The sequence below is a fragment of the Rhinatrema bivittatum genome, chromosome 4 (genome assembly GCF_901001135.1).
Source record: "Rhinatrema bivittatum chromosome 4, aRhiBiv1.1, whole genome shotgun sequence".
Lineage (NCBI taxonomy): Eukaryota > Metazoa > Chordata > Amphibia > Gymnophiona > Rhinatrematidae > Rhinatrema > Rhinatrema bivittatum.
In genome coordinates, this window is record NC_042618.1 from 467,196,049 (window position 1) to 467,213,030 (window position 16,982).

General features: G+C 53.0%; 1 protein-coding gene across 1 annotated transcript in view; it reads right to left on the reverse strand.

Moving 5' to 3' along the window:
- Window positions 1-16,982, reverse strand: part of LGR5 (leucine rich repeat containing G protein-coupled receptor 5) — a 206,500-nt gene that overhangs the window by 35,338 nt on the left and 154,180 nt on the right. The window contains exon 8 of the mRNA XM_029597180.1: window positions 15,858-15,929. Within this exon, the coding sequence (XP_029453040.1) occupies window positions 15,858-15,929 (72 nt within the window). The remainder of the gene's footprint in view (window positions 1-15,857; window positions 15,930-16,982) is intronic.

Here is a 16,982-nt window from a genome sequence, read left to right on the forward strand (position 1 = left end):
CCAGAAAATTCAATAGGAAGGGCATTTACGGCCCCGCTTACTAAGCCTCTCCCCCCTCTCCACACACCACAGAAGGGGAGAAAAGACGGGGCGATTCTGGCCCTTAGTTTCCAGCAAACCAAGCCCCGGTACCTCGAACGAGCAAGCAGTAAGAGCTCTGCTCTTCAACCGCTGAGGACAGGGAATCATCAGCACTGATGCAAATAAAACGGTGGTGGTGGTGGTCGGTTTTTTTTTTCCTGAAGGGAAAGCCTTCTGCTTTCAAATAGGCAACTACTTATTAGCAAAGTGCAGACTGAGCACCTCGACATTTATTGGGCACATGTAACATTCCTCTGGGCTGCAGCAGGCGCTTAAGTCCCAGCGCGGCACGACAGGAATGCTGGCGAGTGCTAGCAGTCGATGACATTTCCCAACGCAGCGCGTACCCATGCCAAGGTCATTATAAGGAACACGGGAGATTTCAACCGTGCTGGTGAAAAATGTCTGAGCGATGCGGCAGGCACATGGCAGTTTACGAGGGGCATGGACTTTATCCCAAGGCATTTCTGGCTCTTGCTCTGCCGTCAGCCAAATCAGCCCCAGGAACACAAAAAACAGATGCTTCAGCGTCCTCCATCAAAAATGGAGCGAAATGCACTCCCCTCCTGCCTCTGCTCCCACACAGAAGGTCCTTTCTAAAGGAGTTTTCAGTGGCAGCAGGCCGCAAAGTTGTACGTTAGGCGAGGAACTGGTTGAGCGTTAGGCAGGACACAGAGCGGTGGCAAGCGGAGTTCTCTCTGGTGAAGACACAGCGAACAGTAAAGTTTTGTTTTTTTTTTTCAGTATCTTTATTAGTGACCTTTCATGAAGAATGCGAGGGCATACAAAAATCCAGAGCAGAGGAGAGAAGCCAACAGGGATGAAAAGAATGAGAGGATAAACGTTCAAGGGTTTGGAAATTTGAGTTTCAGTGCTAAAATAACGCATTTGGGATACAAAGCTCCGTTAGCCCCCCCGGTACTGAGCGAACTCAGTATCAGGGCTCAGCCCTAATTCCCTGGCATGGATTCTTCAAAAAAGGGGGAAGGTTTGACTTGCAGGGCCCAAGGTGTTTAGGTGCTGTTAACCCAGGCCACACCGGACGCATGGCATGGCGCTCCAAAATGTAACGTTTTTACTGCACAGCTTAGATAAATTAGTTGTAAGTGGTACGGTCTGGAAGGCGCTTCACCGTCCACAGGCAAGGGCTGAATTGCTGGTCCTTGCTGATACGAGCTCCTGGGATCCCCTCGCTCCTCCTTCCTGGGTTTCAGCCTCCTGTGGATCGAAGCTGGGCCCTCTTCTGCCTTCCAAGGATCCTTGTTAGTTCTTGAATCTGCTTCCTTACATTCCTCTCTCCTTCCTTCCTCCTCCTAGATCACTGGCTACAGAGCAGCGGATGGCAGAGCCGTAGCCGGGCAATTTGGCACCTATGGCCATGTGGAAAAAGGGCGCCCTCACGCTATACACAACATACGACACCACGGGCTGACAGACTCTTGCATTTTTCTTGTATTTAAAAGAAAACAGTGCCAAAATTAAATGTGGATCGTAAAGTTGCATCTTTTTGAATACGGGTTACAGCATTTGCTGTGAATTTGAATCTTTTTTTTTTTTTTACCCTAGGGGTACACAAGATATTTGGCAATCATGAAAAGGGGTACAGTAGTCATGAAAGGCTGAGAACCACTGCCCTAGACTGCAGCACAACCTGCAGATCGTAAAACAAAACAAAGTGGACCGCTACAGATCTCGGCACAGAAACCTGCCTAATCTCGGTTGCAAATGCAAAACACAGATAGAGCCTCACCAAATATAGAAAAAATGACCACAAATTAGAAATATTTAGACAGAAACCCCCAAAAGCCAGAATCTGCCTGCAGTGCAACCCCAGAGAAAAAAATAAATGCCATTTCCTCCTGTATTGTGCAAAAAACCCCAAAGTTATCAGGGATGCATATTTTCCCAAAGTGATAGGGAAAATGAAACTCTTCCCATAGAAGAACGAGCAGAAAACACTCCTGTGAGTACTCTGTTCACTTTTATACACCGCCTTCCTCACTCAAAGTCAAAGGAGATCCAAGGTGGTTTAACAAAAAAAACAAAAAACTTACAATAATCATAAAATTACTAAAAATACATCCGCAGAAAAACAAAATACCATCTTTATTCCAAAAGTGCATCCCTCCTCTCTATTACAAAAAAAAAAAAGAGAAACAGCAATTACTCCACCGTTTTCTCTCTCCTGTCACTAGACTCCAACACAAGAACCTGGAAATTGTTCTCGTTATTTTCTTCTCTTTAACCTCTAATTTTATTACACTTTATTTTAAACACTTTGTGCATTACTTTGGCAATGCATGAACAAACTGTCCCACCAGTTACATTTCCTAACTCATCATCTCAGGTCCCAAGCCCCGTCCCCAGGAGTCTCTGTCTCTCAGTGTTCCTCCTTCCCCCACGGCGGACAAGCATGAGCTCCGGGGTTGGGTTGAGGCGAGCGATACTGCTAGGGATGGGTATGGGGGATGATAGTCTCATCTCTTATAACTCTCACCCCCCAGAAGCAGTCTTGCTTCCATCCACAGCTGCCTCACACTCACCTCTCCCAGAACCCCCCCACTCACCCCCCAGTCTCCCATCCTCTCTGAACACTAACACCCAACCCCCACCATCCCAGAATCCTCACACTTACCCCAGACCCCCCACTCACCCCCCAGTCTCCCATCCTCTCTGAACACTAACACCCAACCCCCACCATCCCAGAATCCTCACACTTACCCCAGACCCCCCACTCACCCCCCAGTCTCCCATCCTCTCTGAACACTAACACCCAACCCCCACCATCCCAGAATCCTCACACTTACCCCAGACCCCCCACTCACCCCCCAGTCTCCCATCCTCTCTGAACACTAACACCCAACCCCCCACCATCCCAGAATCCTCACACTTACCCCAGACCCCCCACTCACCCCCCAGTCTCTCATCCTCTCTGAACACTAACACCCAACCCCCACCATCCCAGAATCCTCACACTTACCCCAGACCCCCCCCCCACCCCCCAGTCTCCCATCCTCTCTGAACACTAACACCCAACCCCCACCATCCCAGAATCCTCACACTTACCCCAGACCCCCCCACTCACCCCCCAGTCTCCCATCCTCTCTGAACACTAACACCCAACCCCCACCATCCCAGGATCCTCACACTTACCCCCAGACCCCCCACTCACCCCCCAGTCTCCCATCCTCTCTGAACACTAACACCCAACCCCCACCATCCCAGAATCCTCACACTTACCCCAGACCCCCCACTCACCCCCCAGTCTCTCATCCTCTCTGAACACTAACACCCAACCCCCACCATCCCAGAATCCTCACACTTACCCAGACCCCCCACTCACCCCCCAGTCTCCCATCCTCTCTGAACACTAACACCCAACCCCCACCATCCCAGAATCCTCACACTTACCCCAGACCCCCCACTCACCCCCCAGTCTCCCATCCTCTCTGAACACTAACACCCAACCCCCACCATCCCAGAATCCTCACACTTACCCCAGACCCCCCACTCACCCCCCAGTCTCTCATCCTCTCTGAACACTAACACCCAACCCCCACCATCCCAGAATCCTCACACTTACCCCAGACCCCCCACTCACCCCCCAGTCTCCCATCCTCTCTGAACACTAACACCCAACCCCCACCATCCCAGAATCCTCACACTTACCCCAGACCCCCCCACTCACCCCCCAGTCTCCCATCCTCTCTGAACACTAACACCCAACCCCCACCATCCCAGGATCCTCACACTTACCCCCAGACCCCCCACTCACCCCCCAGTCTCCCATCCTCTCTGAACACTAACACCCAACCCCCACCATCCCAGAATCCTCACACTTACCACAGACCCCCCACTCACCCCCCAGTCTCCCATCCTCTCTGAACACTAACACCCAACCCCCACCATCCCAGAATCCTCACACTTACCCCAGACCCCCCACTCACCCCCCAGTCTCCCATCCTCTCTGAACACTAACACCCAACCCCCACCATCCCAGAATCCTCACACTTACCCCAGACCCCCCACTCACCCCCCAGTCTCCCATCCTCTCTGAACACTAACACCCAACCCCCACCATCCCAGAATCCTCACACTTACCCCAGACCCCCCACTCACCCCCCAGTCTCTCATCCTCTCTGAACACTAACACCCAACCCCCACCATCCCAGAATCCTCACACTTACCCCAGACCCCCCACTCACCCCCCAGTCTCCCATCCTCTCTGAACACTAACACCCAACCCCCACCATCCCAGAATCCTCACACTTACCCCAGACCCCCCCACTCACCCCCCAGTCTCCCATCCTCTCTGAACACTAACACCCAACCCCCACCATCCCAGGATCCTCACACTTACCCCCCAGACCCCCCACTCACCCCCCAGTCTCCCATCCTCTCTGAACACTAACACCCAACCCCCACCATCCCAGAATCCTCACACTTACCCCAGACCCCCCACTCACCCCCCAGTCTCCCATCCTCTCTGAACACTAACACCCAACCCCCACCATCCCAGAATCCTCACACTTACCCCAGACCCCCCACTCACCCCCCAGTCTCCCATCCTCTCTGAACACTAACACCCAACCCCCACCATCCCAGGATCCTCACACTTACCCCAGACCCCCCACTCACCCCCCAGTCTCCCATCCTCTCTGTACAGTAACACCCAACCCCCACCATCCCAGAATCCTCACACTTACCCCAGACCCCCCCACTCACCCCCCAGTCTCCCATCCTCTCTGAACACTAACACCCAACCCCCACCATCCCAGAATCCTCACACTTACACCAGACCCCCCCACTCACCCCCCAGTCTCCCATCCTCTCTGAACACTAACACCCAACCCCCACCATCCCAGAATCCTCACACTTACCCCCAGACCCCCACACTCACCCCACAGTCTCCCATCCTCTCTGAACACTAACACCCAACCCCCACCATCCCAGAATCCTCACACTTACCCCAGACCCCCCACTCACCCCCCCAGTCTCCCATCCTCTCTGAACACTACACCCAACCCCCACCATCCCAGAATCCTCACACTTACCCCAGACCCCCCACTCACCCCCCAGTCTCCCATCCTCTCTGAACACTAACACCCAACCCCCACCATCCCAGAATCCTCACACTTACCCCAGACCCCCCACTCACCCCCCAGTCTCCCATCCTCTCTGAACACTAACACCCAACCCCCACCATCCCAGGATCCTCACACTTACCCCCAGACCCCCCACTCACCCCCCAGTCTCCCATCCTCTCTGAACACTAACACCCAACCCCCACCATCCCAGAATCCTCACACTTACCCCAGACCCCCCACTCACCCCCCAGTCTCCCATCCTCTCTGAACACTAACACCCAACCCCCACCATCCCAGGATCCTCACACTTACCCCAGACCCCCCACTCACCCCCCAGTCTCCCATCCTCTCTGAACACTAACACCCAACCCCCACCATCCCAGAATCCCCCCACTCACCCCCCAGTCTCCCATCCTCTCTGAACACTAACACCCAACCCCCACCATCCCAGGATCCTCACACTTACCCCAGACCCCCCACTCACCCCCCAGTCTCCCATCCTCTCTGAACACTAACACCCAACCCCCACCATCCCAGAATCCTCACACTTACCCCCAGACCCCCACACTCACCCCCAGTCTCCCATCCTCTCTGAACACTAACACCCAACCCCCACCATCCCAGAATCCTCACACTTACCCCAGACCCCCCACTCACCCCCCAGTCTCCCATCCTCTCTGAACACTAACACCCAACCCCCACCATCCCAGAATCCTCACACTTACCCCAGACCCCCCACTCACCCCCCAGTCTCCCATCCTCTCTGAACACTAACACCCAACCCCCACCATCCCAGAATCCTCACACTTACCCCCAGACCCCCACACTCACCCCCCAGTCTCCCATCCTCTCTGAACACTAACACCCAACCCCCACCATCCCAGAATCCTCACACTTACCCCAGACCCCCCACTCACCCCCCAGTCTCCCATCCTCTCTGAACACTAACACCCAACCCCCACCATCCCAGAATCCTCACACTTACCCCAGATCCCCCACTCACCCCCCAGTCTCCCATCCTCTCTGAACACTAACACCCAACCCCCACCATCCCAGAATCCTCACACTTACCCCAGACCCCCCACTCACCCCCCAGTCTCCCATCCTCTCTGAACACTAACACCCAACCCCCACCATCCCAGAATCCTCACACTTACCCAGACCCCCCACTCACCCCCCAGTCTCCCATCCTCTCTGAACACTAACACCCAACCCCCACCATCCCAGAATCATCACACTTACCCCAGACCCCCCACTCACCCCCCAGTCTCCCATCCTCTCTGAACACTAACACCCAACCCCCACCATCCCAGAATCCCCACACTCACCCCCCAGTCTCCCATCCTCTCTGAACACTAACACCCAACCCCCACCATCCCAGAATCCTCACACTTACCCCAGACCCCCCACTCACCCCCCAGTCTCCCATCCTCTCTGAACACTAACACCCAACCCCCACCATCCCAGAATCCTCACACTTACCCCAGATCCCCCACTCACTCCCCAGTCTCCCATCCTCTCTGTACACTAACACCCAACCCCCACCATCCCAGAATCCTCACACTTACCCCAGACCCCCCCACTCACCCCCCAGTCTCCCATCCTCTCTGAACACTAACACCCAACCCCCACCATCCCAGAATCCTCACACTTACCCCAGACCCCCCACTCACCCCCCAGTCTCCCATCCTCTCTGAACACTAACACCCAACCCCCACCATCCCAGAATCCTCACACTTACCCCCAGACCCCCACACTCACCCCCCAGTCTCCCATCCTCTCTGAACACTAACACCCAACCCCCACCATCCCAGAATCCTCACACTTACCCCAGACCCCCCACTCACCCCCCAGTCTCCCATCCTCTCTGAACACTAACACCCAACCCCCACCATCCCAGAATCCTCACACTTACCCCAGATCCCCCCACTCACCCCCCAGTCTCCCATCCTCTCTGAACACTAACACTCAACCCCCACCATCCCAGGATCCTCACACTTACCCCCAGACCCCCCACTCACCCCCCAGTCTCCCATCCTCTCTGAACACTAACACCCAACCCCCACCATCCCAGAATCCTCACACTTACCCCCAGACCCCCACACTCACCCCCCAGTCTCCCATCCTCTCTGAACACTAACACCCAACCCCCACCATCCCAGAATCCTCACACTTACCCCAGACCCCCCACTCACCCCCCAGTCTCCCATCCTCTCTGAACACTAACACCCAACCCCCACCATCCCAGAATCCTCACACTTACCCCAGACCCCCCACTCACCCCCCAGTCTCCCATCCTCTCTGAACACTAACACCCAACCCCCACCATCCCAGGATCCTCACACTTACCCCCAGACCCCCCACTCACCCCCCAGTCTCCCATCCTCTCTGAACACTAACACCCAACCCCCACCATCCCAGAATCCTCACACTTACCCCCAGACCCCCACACTCACCCCCCAGTCTCCCATCCTCTCTGAACACTAACACCCAACCCCCACCATCCCAGAATCCTCACCCTTACCCCAGACCCCCCACTCACCCCCCAGTCTCCCATCCTCTCTGAACACTAACACCCAACCCCCACCATCCCAGAATCCTCACACTTACCCCCAGACCCCCACACTCACCCCACAGTCTCCCATCCTCTCTGAACACTAACACCCAACCCCCACCATCCCAGAATCCTCACACTTACCCCAGACCCCCCACTCACCCCCCAGTCTCCCATCCTCTCTGAACACTAACACCCAACCCCCACCATCCCAGAATCCTCACACTTACCCCAGACCCCCCACTCACCCCCCAGTCTCCCATCCTCTCTGAACACTAACACCCAACCCCCACCATCCCAGAATCCTCACACTTACCCCCAGACCCCCACACTCACCCCCCAGTCTCCCATCCTCTCTGAACACTAACACCCAACCCCCACCATCCCAGGATCCTCACACTTACCCCAGACCCCCCACTCACCCCCCAGTCTCCCATCCTCTCTGTACAGTAACACCCAACCCCCACCATCCCAGAATCCTCACACTTACCCCAGACCCCCCACTCACCCCCCAGTCTCTCATCCTCTCTGAACACTAACACCCAACCCCCACCATCCCAGAATCCTCACACTTACCCCAGACCCCCCACTCACCCCCCAGTCTCCCATCCTCTCTGAACACTAACACCCAACCCCCACCATCCCAGAATCCTCACACTTACCCCAGACCCCCCCACTCACCCCCCAGTCTCCCATCCTCTCTGAACACTAACACCCAACCCCCACCATCCCAGGATCCTCACACTTACCCCCAGACCCCCCACTCACCCCCCAGTCTCCCATCCTCTCTGAACACTAACACCCAACCCCCACCATCCCAGAATCCTCACACTTACCCCAGACCCCCCACTCACCCCCCAGTCTCCCATCCTCTCTGAACACTAACACCCAACCCCCACCATCCCAGAATCCTCACACTTACCCCAGACCCCCCACTCACCCCCCAGTCTCCCATCCTCTCTGAACACTAACACCCAACCCCCACCATCCCAGGATCCTCACACTTACCCCAGACCCCCCACTCACCCCCAGTCTCCCATCCTCTCTGTACAGTAACACCCAACCCCCACCATCCCAGAATCCTCACACTTACCCCAGACCCCCCACTCACCCCCCAGTCTCCCATCCTCTCTGAACACTAACACCCAACCCCCACCATCCCAGAATCCTCACACTTACCCCAGACCCCCCCACTCACCCCCCCAGTCTCCCATCCTCTCTGAACACTAACACCCAACCCCCACCATCCCAGAATCCTCACACTTACCCCCAGACCCCCACACTCACCCCACAGTCTCCCATCCTCTCTGAACACTAACACCCAACCCCCACCATCCCAGAATCCTCACACTTACCCCAGACCCCCCACTCACCCCCCAGTCTCCCATCCTCTCTGAACACTACACCCAACCCCCACCATCCCAGAATCCTCACACTTACCCCAGACCCCCCACTCACCCCCCAGTCTCCCATCCTCTCTGAACACTAACACCCACCCCCCACCATCCCAGAATCCTCACACTTACCCCAGACCCCCCACTCACCCCCCAGTCTCCCATCCTCTCTGAACACTAACACCCAACCCCCACCATCCCAGGATCCTCACACTTACCCCCAGACCCCCCACTCACCCCCCAGTCTCCCATCCTCTCTGAACACTAACACCCAACCCCCACCATCCCAGAATCCTCACACTTACCCCAGACCCCCCACTCACCCCCCAGTCTCCCATCCTCTCTGAACACTAACACCCAACCCCCACCATCCCAGGATCCTCACACTTACCCCAGACCCCCCACTCACCCCCCAGTCTCCCATCCTCTCTGAACACTAACACCCAACCCCCACCATCCCAGAATCCCCCCACTCACCCCCCAGTCTCCCATCCTCTCTGAACACTAACACCCAACCCCCACCATCCCAGGATCCTCACACTTACCCCAGACCCCCCACTCACCCCCAGTCTCCCATCCTCTCTGAACACTAACACCCAACCCCCACCATCCCAGAATCCTCACACTTACCCCCAGACCCCCACACTCACCCCCCAGTCTCCCATCCTCTCTGAACACTAACACCCAACCCCCACCATCCCAGAATCCTCACACTTACCCCAGACCCCCCACTCACCCCCCAGTCTCCCATCCTCTCTGAACACTAACACCCAACCCCCACCATCCCAGAATCCTCACACTTACCCCAGACCCCCCACCCACCCCCCAGTCTCCCATCCTCTCTGAACACTAACACCCAACCCCCACCATCCCAGAATCCTCACACTTACCCCAGACCCCCCACTCACCCCCCAGTCTCCCATCCTCTCTGAACACTAACACCCAACCCCCACCATCCCAGAATCCTCACACTTACCCAGACCCCCCACTCACCCCCCAGTCTCCCATCCTCTCTGAACACTAACACCCAACCCCCACCATCCCAGAATCATCACACTTACCCCAGACCCCCCCACTCACCCCCCAGTCTCCCATCCTCTCTGAACACTAACACCCAACCCCCACCATCCCAGAATCCCCACACTCACCCCCCAGTCTCCCATCCTCTCTGAACACTAACACCCAACCCCCACCATCCCAGAATCCTCACACTTACCCCAGACCCCCCCACTCACCCCCCCAGTCTCCCATCCTCTCTGAACACTAACACCCAACCCCCACCATCCCAGAATCCTCACACTTACCCCAGATCCCCCACTCACTCCCCAGTCTCCCATCCTCTCTGTACACTAACACCCAACCCCCACCATCCCAGAATCCTCACACTTACCCCAGACCCCCCACTCACCCCCCAGTCTCCCATCCTCTCTGAACACTAACACCCAACCCCCACCATCCCAGAATCCTCACACTTACCCCAGACCCCCCACTCACCCCCCAGTCTCCCATCCTCTCTGAACACTAACACCCAACCCCCACCATCCCAGAATCCTCACACTTACCCCCAGACCCCCACACTCACCCCCCAGTCTCCCATCCTCTCTGAACACTAACACCCAACCCCCACCATCCCAGAATCCTCACACTTACCCCAGACCCCCCACTCACCCCCCAGTCTCCCATCCTCTCTGAACACTAACACCCAACCCCCACCATCCCAGAATCCTCACACTTACCCCAGATCCCCCACTCACCCCCCAGTCTCCCATCCTCTCTGAACACTAACACTCAACCCCCCACCATCCCAGGATCCTCACACTTACCCCCAGACCCCCCACTCACCCCCCAGTCTCCCATCCTCTCTGAACACTAACACCCAACCCCCACCATCCCAGAATCCTCACACTTACCCCCAGACCCCCACACTCACCCCCCAGTCTCCCATCCTCTCTGAACACTAACACCCAACCCCCACCATCCCAGAATCCTCACACTTACCCCAGACCCCCCACTCACCCCCCCAGTCTCCCATCCTCTCTGAACACTAACACCCAACCCCCACCATCCCAGAATCCTCACACTTACCCCAGACCCCCCACTCACCCCCCAGTCTCCCATCCTCTCTGAACACTAACACCCAACCCCCACCATCCCAGAATCCTCACACTTACCCCCAGACCCCCCCACTCACCCCCCAGTCTCCCATCCTCTCTGAACACTAACACCCAACCCCCACCATCCCAGAATCCTCACACTTACCCCCAGACCCCCACACTCACCCCCCAGTCTCCCATCCTCTCTGAACACTAACACCCAACCCCCACCATCCCAGAATCCTCACACTTACCCCAGACCCCCCACTCACCCCCCAGTCTCCCATCCTCTCTGAACACTAACACCCACCCCCCACCATCCCAGAATCCTCACACTTACCCCCAGACCCCCACACTCACCCCCCAGTCTCCCATCCTCTCTGAACACTAACACCCAACCCCCACCATCCCAGAATCCTCACACTTACCCCAGACCCCCCACTCACCCCCCAGTCTCCCATCCTCTCTGAACACTAACACCCAACCCCCACCATCCCAGAATCCTCACACTTACCCCAGCCCCCCCACTCACCCCCCAGTCTCCCATCCTCTCTGAACACTAACACCCAACCCCCACCATCCCAGAATCCTCACACTTACCCCCAGACCCCCACACTCACCCCCCCAGTCTCCCATCCTCTCTGAACACTAACACCCAACCCCCACCATCCCAGAATCCTCACACTCACCCCCCAGTCTCCCATCCTCTCTGAACACTAACACCCAACCCCCACCATCCCAGAATCCTCACACTTACCCCCAGACCCCCACACTCAGCCCCCAGACTCCCATCCTCTCTGTACACTATCACCCAACCCCCACCATCCCAGAATCCTCACACTTACCCATCCATCCATCCATCCATCCATCATCCCCCTCCCAGAATCATCACATCCCTAGACCTCTCCATCCCAGTATCCTCTCACCCCTCCACCCAGACTCCCACTCTCTCAGATCCTCACCCTCCCAGAATCCTCCCCCCTCCAGATCTCTCACACTCCCCCCCTTCCAGCCTCCCTGAATCCTCATACTCACCCCTTCCCCCCCCCAGGCTCTGATCCCACTCCTCTCCAGCAACTTCATACATATCAGCAAAATACTGCCACAGGCAGACTCAGCAGTGCTCAAATGAGCAATACAATCAGCCTCCTCATGTCCGCTCTTGTCCTTGGTTCGCTGACACTGATGCTCCCTACACCCCAGCTTCCGCCGAATCCTCCCACCTCCGCGAGGACCCGCATACTCCTCTTAGGTGCAAGAGGTGCCGGATCCCCCCGCATCAGAAGCACCACCACAGGGAGCACTTTATTTACTAAACGCAATGGAGCAGCAGGGACCGAGGCAGGTTTTACCCCTTTCCAGCTCCCCAGTCTGACAGGGGATGAGAGGCTTCCTTCCTCTCTGCTTCTCTCTCTCCAAACCCAGGACTGCACCACTGCGGCTGCTCCTAGAGGGGAGTGTCATAGCAAATGGTACAGTCCAACCTCAACGTGTCCCCTGCTCGGAGGAGCAAGAGACCTTTACACCCCCATCAGTCAGAAGGACAAAAAGTGGAAACTGTCCAACAAGAAAGAGATCTAGGACTAATCCTCTCAAATGAACTCGAGGAAGCCAGCCAAAGTGAGAAAGCAACCGGGAAAGAGAAGAGCATGCAGTTCTAGGTTGCTATTAAAACCACACAGGGCCTGCAACATAAAACCCTAGAAAGAGACGCAAGACGCTCGAAATTATACTTGCTGTAGAAAATAAGGGGTAGAGAGGCTGTGATAGAAACGTTCAGATATCTGACAGGTTTCACCGAAGTATGAGAAGGCGAGGTTTTCCTTAGAGAACAGCACCAGCAGGGCAGGGGTGCTGCTCGCTAGTCGGGTTTTCAGGACATCCCTAATGAATGAGCAGCCCTGGACGAGGGGAATGGCTCATGCCCCATTTGAAGCCCGGGGAGGAGGTAAGTTAAAGAGGGAGAGGCAAGAGAAGGCTGGAAAGACTGTTTTCTAACTTGGTTTTTTTTTTTAAAGGAGTTTGGTTGTCGGATTGGGGAAGAGCAGGGCTGGTGGCCAATTTAGCGCATGCTGCCCATAGTGAGACTGAAACAAATGAAAACGAAAAAAACTCCACCAACAAAACCAAAAAGTAGGAAATCCCCTGCAGGCCCCTAAATAATGCTGCATCACTGTAATTCATCTGCAAGTCTCGCGGGCAGGTAGCATCTTTGCTTTTTCTTTCACGGATTCCTAGGCTGCATTTGGTAAGCACCCTCAGCTGTACTTCTGTGCTCCCCCCCTCCCCGATTCTAAAGCTTGTTTCACACGAGGCTGGGACTCCTGCTCCGTCTCCATGTTAGGAGTTGTCCTGGTTAATCTGTGTGTGTCCTTTTGCATCTTGCTAGGGGTACGCGTAATCATTCTGCTGCTGGAATTAGGGGATTATTTTGTCAGACGGCACATGGATTTTTGACTGGCCCCTCAGCCACTGGCAGGGTTTTCTTGGCTCTTAGTTGTAGGTGCTATTGCGTTCTTTTCTGGCTGGTAAGCAGAAAGGTTTATGTCTTATTCTTTCACTTGAGTTAATAGCATCAGGCTGCTTCCCTCCTTTCCTCAGTACTCTGCTTGAAAGTAAAATCATCGTGGGTTTCTGTGCTCGTTGTAAGGAGATGCATTTCATTTTTTTTTTTTCTCACTCAGGATTCTTTTTTACATTTTCATTTTCTTTTAGATTTACTACATTAAAATTCCAACTTAGTCTGTTTTATTGCCATTTAAGAGTTTGTTACTTTGTTGAACTTGAATCTTCTTTGCCTTATTTAGATTTTATTTAGATTTTTATATTCTGCTTTTCGCACTTTTTTCAGCGCTTCAAAGTGGATTATATTCAGGTACTGTAGGTATTTCCCTATCCCCAGAGAGCTTACAATCTAAGGGGATCATTTTCCAATTCGCATTATGGCTTTAACACTTGTGAAAAGCAGCATAACACATGGTGCGATGCTAATTTTTAAAAGGGGAGGAGTTGGGGGTGGGGTTTTTGGAAAAGTGGGCTGGCTTCGCAAAGTGCAAAGCCATAATCACACAGTTTTAATGCTGAAAATAACTACACCTTTTTCACTGGCGATAAACTGTGCAATATACCTGTAATGCAAATTGTGATTTGGGCATTTTTAGGCTGGGGAATGATTAGAGGAGGGCCTTGAGAAGGGAGGAGGATTGGGGGAGGGCCCTGAGATGAGGGAGGGGAGGAGAGTTGGAAAGGGAGAGACAGAGCCTCTGGGAGTGGCACCATAGTAAGCAGCTATTTATGCTACTATAAGAGGCCCACCTAGTAACTCGAGGTGAGATTTGGTAGTAGTGTAGGGGTTAACGGCCACTTTGACATGCAGAGTGCGACGTATGAACAGAACAGTGCTCTCTTGTGAAGATTTGATGACCTTCGGAGTGAGGAAACTCACACATAGATGAGATTGGTGCAATGTTCTCTCACCCTATAGCTTGATGATACCCAGGTAGAGAGACCATCAAGCTAGGTTGATGGACTCTCTACTATAGGAGCATAAATAGCTAACTACTAGAAAGGCCTTGTAGATAGTCTTTCTCTCTCTCTCTCTCTCTCCCCCCCCCAAGTGGTTGCAGGTAGGAACTGCAATAATGTAGGTATTATTGCAGACAAGAGCACAGAATTCAGTTTAACAATGCAATATGTGCTTGTGTTTCTAAATTTATAAGAGGCACCCCTCTTCCTTTTGCATGCAATAGTTTGATGAATCTAGCCTTAGGTTTGTACCTGAGGCAAGGAAGGGTAAAGTGACTTGCCCAAGGTCACAAGGAGCAACAGTGGGACTTCTCTTTGTTCAATCTGTTTCTGTTTATATTCTTTAGCAGGATTTACCAAGAAGGTGCGTGCACAGTTCCTCTGACAGCCGATGTGAAAGTCTAAGTTTGTTTCGGATGCACGCTTCAGAGCCTGTCTTTTTCGTTACACTGTAATTGCCAGCAGCCATATTGATCCTGGAGAGAACTGAATCCCTAGGTCATGATATTTTCTATTCGGTTACATGATGTTGTACGAGAGCTTTGGAAGCATCTCAGGTCTCTGTCAGATGCGATTCATGAGGTCTCAGAAGCTCACGTGCTACGGTAGCTTTTCTTGTTGGTCTTTGAAAAAGGAATTGCAACCTATTAAGGCCCTGGTTGTTCATTACAGCAAATTTCAATCTGAAATTTCTGAGGTCATTTGAAAATTATCTACAATTTTCTTTTAATTCTTTTTTTTTTTAATGGTACCCCATCAGAAATATGCATTTTGAGCACAACAAACAGACGTCTTGGTATACTGCACACACACAAAAAAAAATCAAAGAATCCAAAACTGTGTGTTAAAAATATTATGTAAAAACCTTGAGGTCTATTTTGATTTATCAAATCTTTTAGCTATTTCTCAATCTGCATGGAACAGCCTCCCAGTAGAGGTAGATGAGGCAAATACAGTAAAAGGAATTCACAAAAGCCTGGGAGAATCATTGAGAATCCCTAGTTGTGAAGAGGTGAGAGGAAAACCAGAGATCTATGGCATCACACCAGGGACTGGACAGACAGGATGGGTCCAATGGTCCTCGCCTGTTGCCATATTCTATTTTTCTACGCGGGACACTTACATGGTTATAAGTGATGGATTGCCAACAAATGCCTCTTCGGGTATGGACTTGATGTTATTGCTGTGGAACCCCCTGAAAAGAAACAAAAAAAAAAAAAAACGGCATCTGTGACTAGGAATGATGTGCTTCGGGTAAAAATTTCGTATCAGGCTTCGTTTTTTTGGTTCTCCCAAACCATTCCGAATTGGGCAATATCGTTGACATTGCCTAATTCTGGAAAAAACGATTGCACATCCCTAATAGATAGGACTCATTTTTTGAGAAGATGAAGGTCTATCATCACACACAAGACACTGGTTTGGATTGTCAAGGCAGCAATCCATCTTTAGCCCCGAATATCAGGTGACCTTGTGCGAGGGAATCGCCAAGGTGACTTTTATATACGTATAAGGGGGCAATTTTGTAACTGCATTGATATCTAATTACCACGGACTATATGTTATTTTTTTTTTTTAAGTGAAATTAAGCGTGTACCTTCACTTTGAAATTTACCTAGGAAAATTACCTGCCCTCGCTTACGCCTGCTAATGTGTGTGGGAGATTTGTTTTCTGAGAAAAATTACGAACCTACCTTTTAAAATTCTTAAAAGGATGTCCGTAAGTGCAAAACCCCTTCTCCCACCCACGAGAACATCTTTCCTCTCGGTGGATGAAGTTCTGCGTGCAGTGAGCGCTAACGCTCGCGAGATTAACCACACACAGGGAGGGCAATTCTTTAAAAGCCCTGTTTTATCTTTAAAAAAAAAATTGCCCTCGTGGGAGTCATTTTGTAACTGCCCACACAGATGAAAAAAACAAACAAACAAAAAAAAAAAGCCCATACGTTGCAACAATTTTCAAAGCAAACTTGTGTGCTTTCAATTCGGTTTGAGAATTATCCCACCAGACGTAGCCACACAGAACTGCAAACCCCTACAAAGCCTTGCCCCGGAGAACACCTACGCTCAGGCCGGGTAAAAAATTGCTTTTATATCCTGACATTTTGGACAGGCAATATTATTATAACAGACCACTTCTGCGGGTAAAAGCACAGTTTTACCTGTGGAAATACCTTTGAAAAATCACCCTCAATTTATATTTTTAATTTTTTCATTCATTTTTAACTGTAGAGTGTGACTTATGCTG